At 37.1% G+C, this 14,578-nt stretch overlaps 1 protein-coding gene across 2 annotated transcripts in view; it reads right to left on the bottom strand.

Moving 5' to 3' along the window:
• The window catches only part of NEBL (nebulette), a 254,199-nt gene that overhangs the window by 175,163 nt on the left and 64,458 nt on the right, over positions 1-14,578 (bottom strand). For both annotated transcript variants that reach the window (XM_061468302.1, XM_061468301.1), the window contains exon 3: positions 9,634-9,718. In XM_061468302.1, coding sequence (XP_061324286.1) covers positions 9,634-9,718 — 85 coding nt within the window. The remainder of the gene's footprint in view (positions 1-9,633; positions 9,719-14,578) is intronic.

The following is a 14,578-nucleotide window of genomic DNA, read 5'->3' as shown; positions in this document are numbered from 1 at the left end:
CGAGGCCAATTTCTCCTTTCTCCTTCTCACAGTCACACTCAGGATATTACAAGTGCTCTCTGCACCATGAGGAGACAGCTCAGACTACAGACAGAAATTATCGAGAACTGAAGAACAAAGTCAAAGAGAGATGCAAGCAGAAAAGAACATCCACAAAGCTTCAAAGCGCAAAAAGTCTCTCTTGCTCGAGCAGATACGGCCCTTCTGCAGCTATTCAAAATTCAGAAGCCACTGTACTATGTTTTGTTGAGTAACACAGGGAATGAGAGAGGTTTACTCATTTTTGAATTACAGCACTAAGGCTAAAACTCTCGTTTGGCCATTTCATTTGCTTAAAGCGTCTATTTTATAAGTGTTCCAATTAAGAGAATGTGACACTCTCACCAGGCTTGGATTTCTTCTATTAAGCAGCTGCTCATTTTTTTAAGACTACCTCAGAACCAATACAGACCCAAAACAGAATTAATAGTGAGTGCAAAGGGTACTGCTCTGTTGCCAATGCTCACAATGGGGACAGCTGTTTTACAAAAGCAAAAATACACATCTGGGTAGACTTTTGTCACACTCAAAAAAAAAAAAGAAAAGCCAAAAAGGTAAAGTTCAGCCACTCCCAAGTGTTATATAGAAATCTTTAACAATTTAAAATACTTTTAGCAGATACATGTAACTGCTAAACAAAATGCATACTTATAAAGGCTCTTCAAAAGCAGAATTACATCACAGTTACTCACATGGGAGAAGTCTGTAGATAAATCAGTATTTTCCTTTTTTCTAATATAGATCTAAAGACTGCACACATTCTATGTAAAAACTAAATCACAGATTCAAATAAAAAGAAGTACAATCATGTCATAGAAATTCTGTCCTCTAATTCTACAATCCCATCATAACAGAAATATTCAACTCGTTTATTGAAAAAGATATCCAAGTATGGGACAAACCAATTGAGACAATTTCCAGAGGTATGTTAGACTAGGATTTGATCTCTCACTTTATTGGTAAACCTCAAATATATGGTAAAACTTTCTATTTGCTTTATCCTTTGAAAGAGAACCATGGATATCTTGCAAGCAATGATCACTCTCAAGAATCCCTTGAACCAGAAAAACTGATAGGTTGAGCTTGTAGCACCAGCATGAAAAAAAAACCCTAATGTCTGAACAGTAAAAGTGGCTCATCCTTATGGAATAAAACTTTACAAAGGGATAAGGACTAAATTCAAAGCATTTTCTAAGAAAAAATACAATTAGGAGAAATAAAGTCATTTGTCACATTCTCTCAACATGTTAATGTAAGGCCATGAGAATAAGGACAAGAAAAAATGAAGAGAAAAATTAACCTTGGCTCTAGAAATTCTCAGTCCAGAACCTCTGAAGTTTGTTAAGAAAATGCCACAGATGAACATAAAAATTTGTTTCATTATAACAAGATGGATGACTAGCTTTGTTCCTGGGTAAGAAACAGGTCAGTACTTCTGAAAAGATATGAGCTTAAAATGAGGAACTAAATGGAAGCCATTAAATGTCACAATGTGAAATGCCAAATGGGTTAATCCAATGCTTTGATGTACGAAGAATTCATTGTTATAATTTCACATTGAAAAAGAAAACGTTGAGCTTTTACTTTGGATGAAAGGATATTAACAAAAATACTTACATGCCACTTTCAAATAATTAAATATGCCAGCCGCTACAATTTGCTGGGGGAAAAAAAGAGATAATTTATCCCTGCCATTACACAAATGGAAGTCTAGGGAAAAGTCTAACAACTTCCTGAAGGAAGATACTGGCAACATCAAGAAAATAAAATAAGTTCTCCTAATTCAGTGCATTAACTAAAAACATATTCCTGAAAATTCCTTTTTTTCCTCCCAGGATAAATAAGTAAAAGCATGCTCCTTAACTGTTCTTCCTTTTAATGCTGATATTACCAATACTCCACAGGGGATCAGACCAGTCACCCATCAAACCAAGTTCCCTCTTACTGATCACAATAAGTACTAAGTTTTTCAGGAAAAAAAAAGCAGTGTCAGCAATAGGAAGCAAGACTTCACAGACCCCTTTTGATTAAATGTGGCAGCCTCCAAAAGATGTAGATCTGAAGCTCAGAAAGGAAAGGAAAAGTGATGTTATCTCCTTTTCTAGCTTTGACAGACTTCATTGGTACAAATACTCTGGTAATCGGAGAGGGCAAGGGAATGAACTCAGTAGTGGCACCTCACTACCCCACACTGTTGAGTGTGTTCCCCAGCTCAGCTGTATTGCCATCCCCAAGGCAAGACCAAGCACAGCTCAATGTCTACTTCAGTCAAGGGAGCACTCCTGAAAGGCAGCATGGACATGCCTGCACCAGTTTTGCTCCCGTTGACCTGACCAGCCATTTCACACAACCAAGACGACACTGACCCCATAAACTCCCCATGTGCCATCAGGTTTCACAGATAAGTGTCACTTTGACAGGCTGGTATGCAATAGGCACACTATCTCAAACATTACGAAATGGAAAAATACATATATCCATTATTAGAGGACCAGTCATACACAGTATGGACATAAGCCAGTACACGCTACTTGTCATTGGGATCAGAAATTTCTTCTTGGCCCTCTGGTACTTAGCAGTGCAGATATATATTATCTGCATCTGATTTGCAGTCCCTTGGATGTCTCCCATGACAATTGTTCTGTTATCATTTTTCATCTTAAATTCTCTACAACTACAATGCATTTTTCCTTCATGAGGACATCTCATGTGCTGTGCAGTAACGCAACAAAAACATAACCATAAAGCACCCAACTTCCTGCAACAGAGTTGCATGGAGCAACCACTTTAAACACCTAGTTCCAAAAAAGTAAACAGCAGACAGAAGCTCAAGAAGATTGGAAAAGAAAGTGGACAAGACGTGAAAAAGACCATGCATATTAGTATGGCCCATGTTCACTAAATATTCCCCATTCCTTCCCCACCACCATAGAAATTTTGATAACATCTTAATTTTTAATTTGGTATTTTTATTAATCATTCCTCAAAAAAAAGTTATAGACATTTCAAATACTAGTGCTAATATAGTTAAGAATTCCACAACTCAGCTTACAAATAACACCTATGAATTCCGTGGTTCTCCTTTGTCCCCCTTCTGTTACTGCTGGTTGTACAAGTAAAGGTGGTCTGAATAACTTTTGATTTTATTGATCCTAAGATTTTCTATTAAGGAAGTCCTACTTGCTGTAAATCGATTTGATGTCATAAGAAAGTCTATAAAAATGGGTTTGCTCAATAAGTTCTCCATTTAATAATCACGACCACTCTGCCCTCATTCTACCACAAAAATTACCCATTATGTTTCATGTAAATGTATTATCCCTTCACTTTTTCCAGTTAAACATGATGAGCATCTGAAATAGAAGTGAAAGAGAAAACCTACCATTTTATTTCTTTTTTCTCATCAATATATGTTATAAAAATTGATATATTTTGCATCCTAATTTTGATTCTTGGCACTGGGAGAGGTGATTTTTCTCCTGCAACTGCATATTTTATAGGCTTCATAATTTTTTGGCCAGAGGAACAGTTTGCACTGCTTGCTTCTGAGTCTCTGCAGACGCTTTTGTGCTTCCTTAAATGTAGTTCAGTCCTGGGTTTCCCCTACCAAATTACATCAGGTTTTCAAATTGCTATAAATATTAACAATCGAACAAACAGTAATAAAATAATAATAAAAAAAAAAGCTGGCACTTTTATATCATAAAATCAACAGTGAAAAGTTAGACAGATGGACATTTTTCATAGATGCTCATATGCAAGTCTGTCTTACATCACTACTTTCACATCCTGTATCTTACAGCCTGTGTTGTAACTGAAGGAAGAAAAAAAAGAGAAAATGAAAGAGAAAAACGAATAACAAACCACACAGAAACAGCGTAGCTATATGGCAGCACAGTAACAGGAACAGTCTAGCGCAGACAGGATGTAGAAGATTCCATCAGGTACTCACAAGATAACAATCAGAAGAGGTGACAACCATTTTCCCAGAAGGCTGAAATACATTCTGACTCCTGGACTCCTCTCAAGCTTTGTCTTATTCATATCAAGAATGATTTTTATGGCTTTCACTCATGCAGATAAAACAAGTCTTTTAAACAGGCTTCAGAGGCGAAAAAGGAACATACCATGAGTTGAATAAAAAAAAAATCATATTTAGTAGGTGAGCATGATTTACAAAATGCTACTGTGCAGGGGCTCACAGGGGAGCAAGGGAAAACTTCCTGCAGGCAATCTGGGTTTATTTTAATGCACAAACCAAATCAACTACTCTAGCGCTTCTTACAAGTAATTGCAAGAAGACAATTGAAAAGCCTGCACTCTTCTCCTTCTCTCACCTATCGCTTCATACACGTTGGTGGATTTGGTTCAGATCCTTGGGCAACTGGAGAGAGGAACAAATAAATAATCGGTGCCTGATGGCTATCGGGAAAAATCCAGTCTTGAAATTCTCTTCCAGGGTCCTCTGGCACAACTTACAAAATCACACACAAAGCTATAGCCAGGCCTCTCTGCTTGCTATCCCATATTTCTTCCTCCCTTCCTCAGCTGAAGGAGGATATTTTTCTCTTTGCCTCTAGCTCCAAGGACTGTTTTCTCCATGACTTCTCCAGTGAGCTTATTCAGGGTACTCCAGGAAATCCATTAAAAGTCTGCTTTAGTAATCCATCCAGCATTTCATTCCCCTATGGCATTCACTGTGGCAGTTCATTCGAAAGACTTCATAAAAGCAGAGTATATAAACTGAATAAGCTTTTTAACAAATCAAGAAAAAAAGCTAATAAAGAGAATCTGCCTGGAGGTTTGCTAACACATACTCTTAGAACTGAGAGGCAAAGAGAAGGTGGCAAGAAAGATAATGACAGGAGTGGTGAAGAGGAACCTGAGGAAGGACAGGATGGAGGGGAATCACAGAATCTGAGAGCAGCTGAAGTTGGAGGGGAACTCCAGAGATCATGTAGTGCATCACCCTACTCAAAGCACAGTTAATTACAGCAGATTGTTCAGGACTGTGCCAAGTCCTCCTCTGAAAATCTCCAAGGATAGACAACCTACCAGCTCTCTGGACAACCTCTGCCAGCATTCAGTCACCCTCACCTTGGATAAGTTTTTGCCTACGAAATTTTCAGTTTACAAAAAAATTTCAGTTTACACTCATCATCCCTTGTGCTTTCACAGGGAACCACAAGGCAGTTTGTCTCTTCTTCAAGCAGAACAGTGAAGAGTATGGCCATCCTAGAGGCAAACATCTTTTCGGATTTTTCATTCCCTTTACTGATCTCCTCCAAATGTTCAGTATTACCATGATTATTCTTGTGACAGTTGGCAGATAAAGATACAAACACAAGAAATTCCTGAGAAAGTAAGGACTCTTAAAATATCAAATTATTACAATAATAGCCTGATTCAGTTGGGTATGTCTCCTAAGGAAAGATGGTACTTCTTAAAAATCAACATTTTATGACCTTTTTAGGAGCACTGGGAGTATCCAGGGACAGCAGCTTCAGGCTGTGTCCCCAGAGATTAATACAGGAAAGCAGTAGCATTATACCTGTGATTTTGTATCAAGTTCCCCAAGACTTAGCAGAAAGTAGATTTCTCCAAAAGTGTTTGAGAACCCACCCTAATCATCAGCCCTCACTTTGATCCAGCCTTCCTGCCAAGAGCTACTGCAGAACATCTTAGTTTCTTTCTGCAAGTTCAATTGGAGTTGCTGCATTTATCTACATAGCATTGCCACAGACAAGAACAAAAAGTCACAGAACAATTTACACTGTTATAGAGAGATCACTAGCTAAGGTAGCTAAAGAAAATTCTCAAGTAAACATTGCTGAGATGAGTGTACCGGTAACTTCTGCAGCTGAGTTTATCTAGGAGAGGCAAGTGCATGTGGAAATACCTATTACATGCTATGGAGTAAGAGAATTCACTAACCCTGAACAAAGTAAAGAGAAATTTTTCATAGAGAGGCATAAAGAAAAATCTTGTTTGAGACACTAGTTCCCTGTTTATACTCTTAGAGGATGAAAGGCTTTACAACTCATTTTTCTTCCGTCAGACGACACGCTGAACTAGGGAGTTTTCCAGAATGGGAAATCAAACTTAGAGCTTCTCCTAAAATGCATGTATGTCTCCTTCAAACTACACAATTGAATGAAAGCCCATGGAAGCAAAAGGCCAAAGGAAGGAAAAGCCCTGAAATTATATTGTATAAAGAAGAATGTTCTCTGGAAAGCTTTTAAATGTTGCCCTTTGACTTCTTAACAACATAACTTTTTAAGTGTGCTAAAGAGCAATCTGTTTTCTATTGACTCCTCCAGAAAACAGTATTTTGGTTTTATTTGTTTTACTCTTAACATGTTATGTCAATATGACAGCCTGGCACCTGATGCTGACCTTACTGGATTCTTGATAGAGGACCCAACACTTCAACTTAAAATGCTGTCAATTGCTGCTTAAATGAAAATCAAAACAACAAATTTCAAAACCATGTATCTTTTAACTTACACCATATTTAATGGTGTTTCCTTTATCAATTCCTCCTGCTTTTCTGAGTAAGATAAACAATAGTTCTAAAGCTATAGATTTTGAAAAGGTGCTTGAAGTCCAGCAGTTAAACACAAGGTTGTGCTTCTTCAGAACTAAAAGCAATAAAGAAGTTTACTTAGGAACTACAAAACAGCCATTACTGTAGAAAAGCATTTCTCTTTGCTGATAACACAGTTTTTTACATTACCTAACACAGAATTTGTTCAATCCCAAACTGTCACTGTATGGGCAGGAAGCTCAAGCAGCTCTGATGAATACTGGAAGGTAGTAGTAACGTGATTCTATCCAGCCAAGTTTGGTTTCATTTGAAAGACTTTCCTTGAACCATGTACACACTTTTTTCTACTGAAATAGAATGGGACCTGAACAATGGCAAATTATACATCATGTATTTGTTTCAGCTAGTAGTCTTGCAACTTTCTCTGAAAAGATAGGACGATGGCCTATCTTTTGATGAAAAGATAGACTAGATGGCCAGTAGGGCTGATTTGGGATGGCAATTTCTCTGTCCTTATATTCTTCAAAATGTTACAGAAATTATTCAGAATTTACATTTTATTTTATAACGAGATTTAGATTGGTTTATGAAAAATCTTTATTTTAGCATTAAAACAATTTATAGGCAAGGCTACTTTACACAGTTCTGATATGAATCAACACCAAGGAAGCAAATTATGATCAGAAACATTATCGCCTTTCCTCCAAGTAGGTAAATTTGTGCTTTTATAATTTAAAACTATATTTGCATCAACTGCAAATCTTCTACTGCCTAATAACCTTGAAAAAAAAGGCACACTGTACAAATTCAGGGTTTCTCTCCAATTCCAAGTTTTGAGTAGATCCTTATCTAACATTTCGTGCCAGTGCATTGTGAACAATTGCAGCAAGTTTACACAGAAGCAGATTCCAAGTTTCTGATTGCTATTGCATATCCAGTCCTACAATACCAAGTCCTCTGTTTACAAATAAAGACCAATACCAGAACAAGTTTCCTTACACTTTCAAAGTGCCCTGTCAGCATGTTTCAAATAGGTTAGGGAAAGCCATTTCTCTTATAGGCTCTGGAAACAGACCACACTCCTTGGATTGATCAACATTTAGCCAAGACAATTGATACAGGCAAGTTTGGAATGTGCAAGCTAAATTGGAGATGTACAAAGCTCAAGATACACTGTGATAGCCCACAGTCAAAAACCAGAAATTATTTCAGTCCTTACTGCATTAGTCTTAACTCAAATTGATGACTACCAGCTGACTTCTACACCTCCTTGACAATCCTCAACAGCCCCTAGTCCCTCAGAAAGTGTTATCACAGTAACCATGGAGAAAGTGGACTGCTTTAAGCAAGGTACATTTCCTAAATGAGATTCTGATCTGTCTGGACTTCATACAGGAGAGTTGTCCTCGCTAAATACCCAGACAGGATCCCTCCTATCCATAGTTTTCTTAATCAGCTTCAAACAAGTTCTCCAGCTAAAGCAGGTGAGAAAGTCAGCCAGCTTCTCTTTCACTTGGCCCATCAATGGAGAGTTGTCACCATATTAGACTCATGTAGGTGAACCTTTAAAATCCCAACAGGCAAACTCACCCATGGTGTAACTGATATCCCAGGCATAAGCAGACAAAGGTAGACGCAGGCAAAACATACACCTGATTGCTTTAAGTTTTGGCCTGAGATTTGCATATATCCACATGCACATGATTTATGAGCAGAAACAAGACCATAAAGTGAAAAACTGGCAGAAAGAGGACTAAAATTTTATTATTCTCCCAAATACCAACATTTTCCATCAAATCACTAAAAAAAAAAAAGCAGTGGTGTCAAAGTTTATATTCTTTTAAACAAACTTGTATAAAGTATAGTTTGCAAGTTCCTATTAATACTGTGACTAAATGGTAACTATGTTATGCAGAACCACTGAGGTACAAGAAAATGAAGCAAATCCACTGAAGTCAAGAGAGACGTATGTTCCACAGACTCCTCTTTCCAAACAGCAGAATTTCAGCATGAAAGAATTTCTCTAAGTTTTATGATCAATAACAGTAATGACAAAATATAAAGAAATTCAAAAAATGCATAGCATGTTAAATATCTGTGCTAGCATTTCTCTTCAGCACTCCTTTAATTTTGCCCATTAACCTACAGAGAGTTCCCAAACAAGAAAGCTCTTATTGCCTCCTGTTTTTCCACTATAGGTTTTTCTTACCTTAATTGACAGGCATAATTATCAATTTATAATGAGAGATTGCAACTAAATCCAGACTAAAACCACAAGAGTAAAAAAAGCCCACAATTTTCAAAAAATGAAATGCAATCAAATATTAGCCGTTGTCTCACGCAGCCAGGCCAACTTCCAGCATCACATAAAATCAAACAATAGGAAACCAGGGGGGGAGGGAGAGGGGATGGAATGGAGCATTGTACCAAGCAACAATAGTAAACAAACATCATGTTTGGGTCACATAAGTTAACATTGTCATTTGCTTCCTTTTTTTTCCCCCACGTTTTGTTTTTACATTTTAATTTCAATGGATTTCTTATTAACCTATATAAGTTTTGATTTATAACATATTTATCACAACTGGGTTACAGACTGCTCTATATATGAGTTCACAGATGACATAAGAGATCCATAAACTAATCATCCAGTCAGTTCTGTGTTGACAAATATTAAAGGCTTCTAAGTGTTTGATAATGATACAGCTATTTTATGATTAAGTTTGAGGCAAGCTAACAATGACAGTTTTTCTAATGCAAATGAACCCTCTGGGTTGAGCTATGACATTTCAAACATCAAAAAATACTTAGTTTATATACTGTTGAAAATGAAGGATTTTGGTTATGTCAATGGACTTACAATAGTATGGTAACTAGTGTAAGTGAAATAAAATCAAGTTTGCAGTGTTATACCAATTTACAAGTATTTTAACAATTAGAGTGCTACTATATATCTGTAGGAAGAAATACTAATTCTATTTCAAATAACTATAGAGAAGTGGACTGACAGTCTCATATTAATGAGATGAAAAAAATATTTGATTTACCTGACTTTGCAATTCACTTTGTTGCTTCAGACGAAGATTTTCTGGTGTATCAGCCACTGTAGTGAAGGATTGCTTTGGGTAATGTCTAGAAGAAGAAGCACAAAGCCAAACAGTAAATATTTACACATGCTAGAAAGTCAGATGCATCCCAGCACTCTTGCCTACAGTGTACAGAACTCTTTCGTACTTTAGCAGATTTGTGTTAGAAATATTTACTCTAAAAATACTGTGTCAGTCATGCCTTACAGAAACAAGAACAGGTTGCTGTAATGCATCTATATCTCACCCATTTATCCTGCCCACTGAGTGCAGAGACCTATCAGCTGAAATTTGGTTTCAACAGAGTGAACAAATCTGTGTTTATCTGCAGTTTTGGTATAGTTATGTGCTGAACAAAGACAAAACTAAAAGGCTTTAAAACAGAAGTGGGGTAGAGAAACTGAAGTCACATCAGTACAGCTGGAGCACCATGGTATCTTAAATCCATTAATGCTGAAACAAGAAAGATCAAGGCAGGTACATTCCAGGTACAGAAAGGTCAAATGCTTTGACAGTAAATGTGCCAATACTGTGCTGTAATATCCAGTACCAAAGGCTGTAGTGTCTCAGAACTGCAATCTATCAGACATAGCTCTTTCCATTTGAAATTTTACACTTTACAATATGTTCCTACTATTAGTTTTGACATTTCATACACATCTTTAATAGTAAAATCCTACTCATTTATAGAACCATAATTTATTCATTTTCATAGATTTATCCTTTTCCTTCCAATATCTGAAGGGAGACTATATGGACATCGGAGAGGGACATTTCATCAGGGACTGTAGTGATAGGACAAGGGGTAATGGGTTAAAACTTAAACAGGGAAAGTTTAGATTGGATATAAGAAGAAATTCTTTACTGTAAGAGTTGTGAGGCACTGGAATGGGTTGTCCAAGGAAGTTGTGAATGCTCCATCCCTGGCAGTGTTCAAGGCCTGGTTGAACAGAACCTTGGGCAACATGGTTAGTGTGAGACGTCCTTGCCCACAGCAGGAGGGTTGGAACTTTATAATCTTAAGGTCCTTTCCAACACCAACAATTCTATGAATCTGTGATTCTATGATCCTGCAACTTTACATCCAAACAAAAACTTCCATTATAAGAAAAGACCACATAAGGAAGAAAATAACAAAATTAAACATCCTCTTCCAAAATAGGGATATTATTATGAGCCAGCGACACTATGAGGAAAGTGATGCTTACTACTTTCCAGCATCTTCTGTCTCAAACAAAAATATTCACCTTACAACTATGTGAGGCACTTATTCCTTCTGTTACCATTCAAAGCTTCCCATGTCTGCCAGCTACCCCAGCCTCTAATACTTCAGAGGTACAAGACCACAGGCATAGCATTTTAGACACAATAACATCTGCAGCTTAATTTTTACAGCAGGAGTAAGCAGTAAGTAAGCATTTGAAGACTGGAGATACGCAGTATGAAACATTCCCATGTTCAAACTCCAGGCTATCTCTAATGTGTTCTTTCAGCAGCTAGTTCAGTCTCTATGGCTCCATCATAAATTTTCTGTGCCTTGTATAGATACTACATATTTTCATTCAAAATTGTATTTTGTTTTATTTTCCATTTACAAGTTTTATTTCCATGAAGTGCATGGTTCCAGTAAAAAGTAGTTCATTTTTATCATTTTATACTTAAAACACCCATGAAAACTTAAGGAGGATTTCAGGTTTTAGCCAAAAGCTGAATGTTTCCTGCTTAGAAATGGGAAAACAATACTTTATAAGAAATGCTGCCTGGATTTCATACAGGCCACTCTCTGCTATGGGCCTGATTCCCCCTCTCAGACTACATCTTGCATTGCCAGACTTCTACACTACAGCACAAAGGAGCAGGCAGATCCATCAAGAGGTTGTGGAACATCCTTTCATTTACGGTGTCACTATACACAGAGAAAAACAGAGGAGAAATACAAGACAACTTGGGCAATTCAGATTCCCAAGGATTAATAACTGCACAGAAAGAGCAAAGATGCAACACTTTGATGGAAGCTTTTCCTGGAAGACATGTAAAAGCCACAACCAGGTTGGATACTGGCAGATGGATGAATAATGCCACTGTAAGTATAAAAACTTACAGTGAAATGCATTGCCACCATTATGTTAACCACTTGTCTCATATAGCTCATATCACTGAAAACTAGAAAACAAAATCTGCAAGCATGACACACTCCAGCCTAATCTTTTGTAGCTACAGCCAATTTTTCCAAAGTCCCACCTAAGCCTTTGCTTTGGCTAGAGAAACCACCGGGAGTACTACACACACTGCTCCCCATCTTCCCCCACTTTCAAACTGGGGGCTCCCTCATCACCACCCCTCTGATGATGCCAACTAGCCAAATGGCTTAGCCACAGCTCCAGCACCACACAGGGAGACAGACTGAGGGTTTGCTTAGAGGACATGAACTGGAATCAGCTCTTGTATGAAGCAGGTGGTATCAGCACAGTGTAATACCTTGGGACAAGGAAGATACTTCCAGAAGGACTTCTTTTTTATTTCATCTCTTCTATTTCACCCTTCCTTCTTCTGTATAGAGAAGAAAAACAAATGCCAGCCTGGCCACAGGGAGGGTCATAAGCCCTGTTTGGAAAGCAGTGGACAGATGGGGAATTCAACAAGTCACTTCACAGTCAGAGCTTCCTGACAACCAAGGAAGACTGTAGCATTGAACAGTGCATAATGCACACCTTAATGAGTAACAGTCTTTCAGATAGCAGCCCTGAGATACCCACAGATAAGTCATGTAGATGACAGAATCCTTCCCCCTCCAAAAAAAAAGTCAACTGCCACACATGCAGCTCAAAAATTGTTACACACATGTTGAATGCCAAAAGGATTCCCACAAACTTTCATAGTGCTACTTTTCACCATGGCTACATACCACAATGCTGGTACTATGACAACAGCAATCACCCGTATTTACTTTTTAATATGGAAAGCACAGAATGAGAGTCAGCTCAAATGGGTTTTTTGTCCTAGTCCCCTTATGAACCATGTGAACAACACTGTGAGGTGGTGTCACGGTAACAGTCCCTGGGGACCCCATTAGCAAGAGCATCAACGTCTTTGCAAACCCAGGTTATCAAGATAAACCTTTTCTCAACTCTGTAGCATAGGAAAATATACCTTGTCCCTATCATACACCAGCTTTTACTTCTGATCATTTGAAAAAGACATGGTTTCTTCCACAATTAGTATTCAAAAACTCACAGCTATTTCAACAATCGGTGCAAACCACTTAAGAACAAATTTATCTAAGATCATACTTATTTTGGAAGCAGTAGCTCCAAACTTCAAGCAAAAAAGGTATCCTTAGCCTTAAACAAGAAGTGCTTTATTATGCCTGAAATTACCATGTAAACTGATTATATCAATGAAAAGTATTTACACTTGACTATGAAAGTAAACAGCACATGACAAGTGAAAAAAATCTGCTGAAATTTAAATCAGACTTCAAACTGATCATACTAACCATTTATCACAATGTATTATGATGATTAAAAAAAGAATCATTTAGCAAAATTAAATTAGTAGATCATTCTACTATGGGTTGTCATTTTAACTGCAGCTGATTTATGAAACCACCCACACAGTATATCAAACCAGAAAGACATGGGTTTAGATATACCCCTTCTAATTTATGGAAATTCTTGTCTCAAACATATTAAAAAGACTAATGTTAAATTTAACTCCTATCTTCAGCATTCACATTTGTTTTAAGCTTACTGATAGTATGTCTTCAGGATCATTAAAAATACTACTATTAAAGATATTACATTACCTGAAAACTATTTAAGATGCATTGTACCACTCGATACTTTTGACTGAAATAGAAGGCTGAAAAACAAGCAATAAAATTATCAAATCTGGTTTTTAATTTTAAGTTTAAGGCTATACCATGCTTTGCAACAACGTTCTGAATGAGTAACTGGACAGCAACAGCCTTTAATTCAAAAGGCTAACAGTGCTAGCATGGTACCCTGGTAATCCGTTGCTCAGTTTTCCTTTTGTCCAAGATGTCTTCAAAAAAGCTGGAAATTGTTTAAAGAGGTTGATGTCATGTCAGCTATTTAATAGCGTTGTCCAAACAATTTTTTGTTTGCTTAAGTCTTTGTTAGTAGTCTAAGTCTACTTAGCAATATGTCTTACCACACTAATGCTATTAGGATTAATCCTGTACAAAGATCTATACAAAAAGTTCCAGAACAAATCAGGATACACAGTATGGTGTATCTGCTGTGGGTTACTGTATTGCCTGCTTCAGATGCACAGCTTGATTAATAAATCAAACCACAACTCAATCTCTGGCTAATTCCAAGGAACCTCTTAACACTTTCGATATTTGGAAACAGTATCAGTAAAACCTCCATAAATTCAGGAAAATACCTGAAAGTTTCCTAGCTTTTCCAGTGATGAAAGATACAAATTTTACCAAATACTTGTAAGGGTTTTTTTACCAAATAGCTGTAAAGTTTTCATGATATTTTCCACACTTTCAACCAACAAAAAGAGTAAAAAACATGTTCCCAGAGATAACGGGATGAAGATTCAGTTTTCCCTCTTTTGAAAAAGGTCAAATTCGAATACTGAGATAAATTCAAGCCTGGATTGACATCAACTTGCTTATACCTCAGTCTGACTTATCCAACATTTATATTAACATTTACGATATGACTAAGAGATATTTGCGTGTTTGTACTTTCTAACTGTAATGTTAACTGTTCAGTTACAGAATTATAACCCTTGTCAAAAGTCAGGATTATTGGTAAATTTCCCACAATATAAAATGTGTGATATTTTTTAACCAGAGAACAGCCACAAAATACACAAATCAGAATTATTCTCCTAAACAGGGGTTCAGCTCCATCACATCTGTCACTAA

The sequence above is a fragment of the Pezoporus flaviventris genome, unplaced genomic scaffold (assembly GCF_033815535.1).
Source record: "Pezoporus flaviventris isolate CSIRO_AGI_PZ_B2104156 unplaced genomic scaffold, CSIRO_AGI_Pfla_v1 ptg000047l, whole genome shotgun sequence".
NCBI classification, from domain to species: Eukaryota; Metazoa; Chordata; class Aves; order Psittaciformes; family Psittacidae; genus Pezoporus; species Pezoporus flaviventris.
Note: the sequence above shows the minus strand (reverse complement) of the source record. Positions and strands in the feature narration are given on the sequence as shown.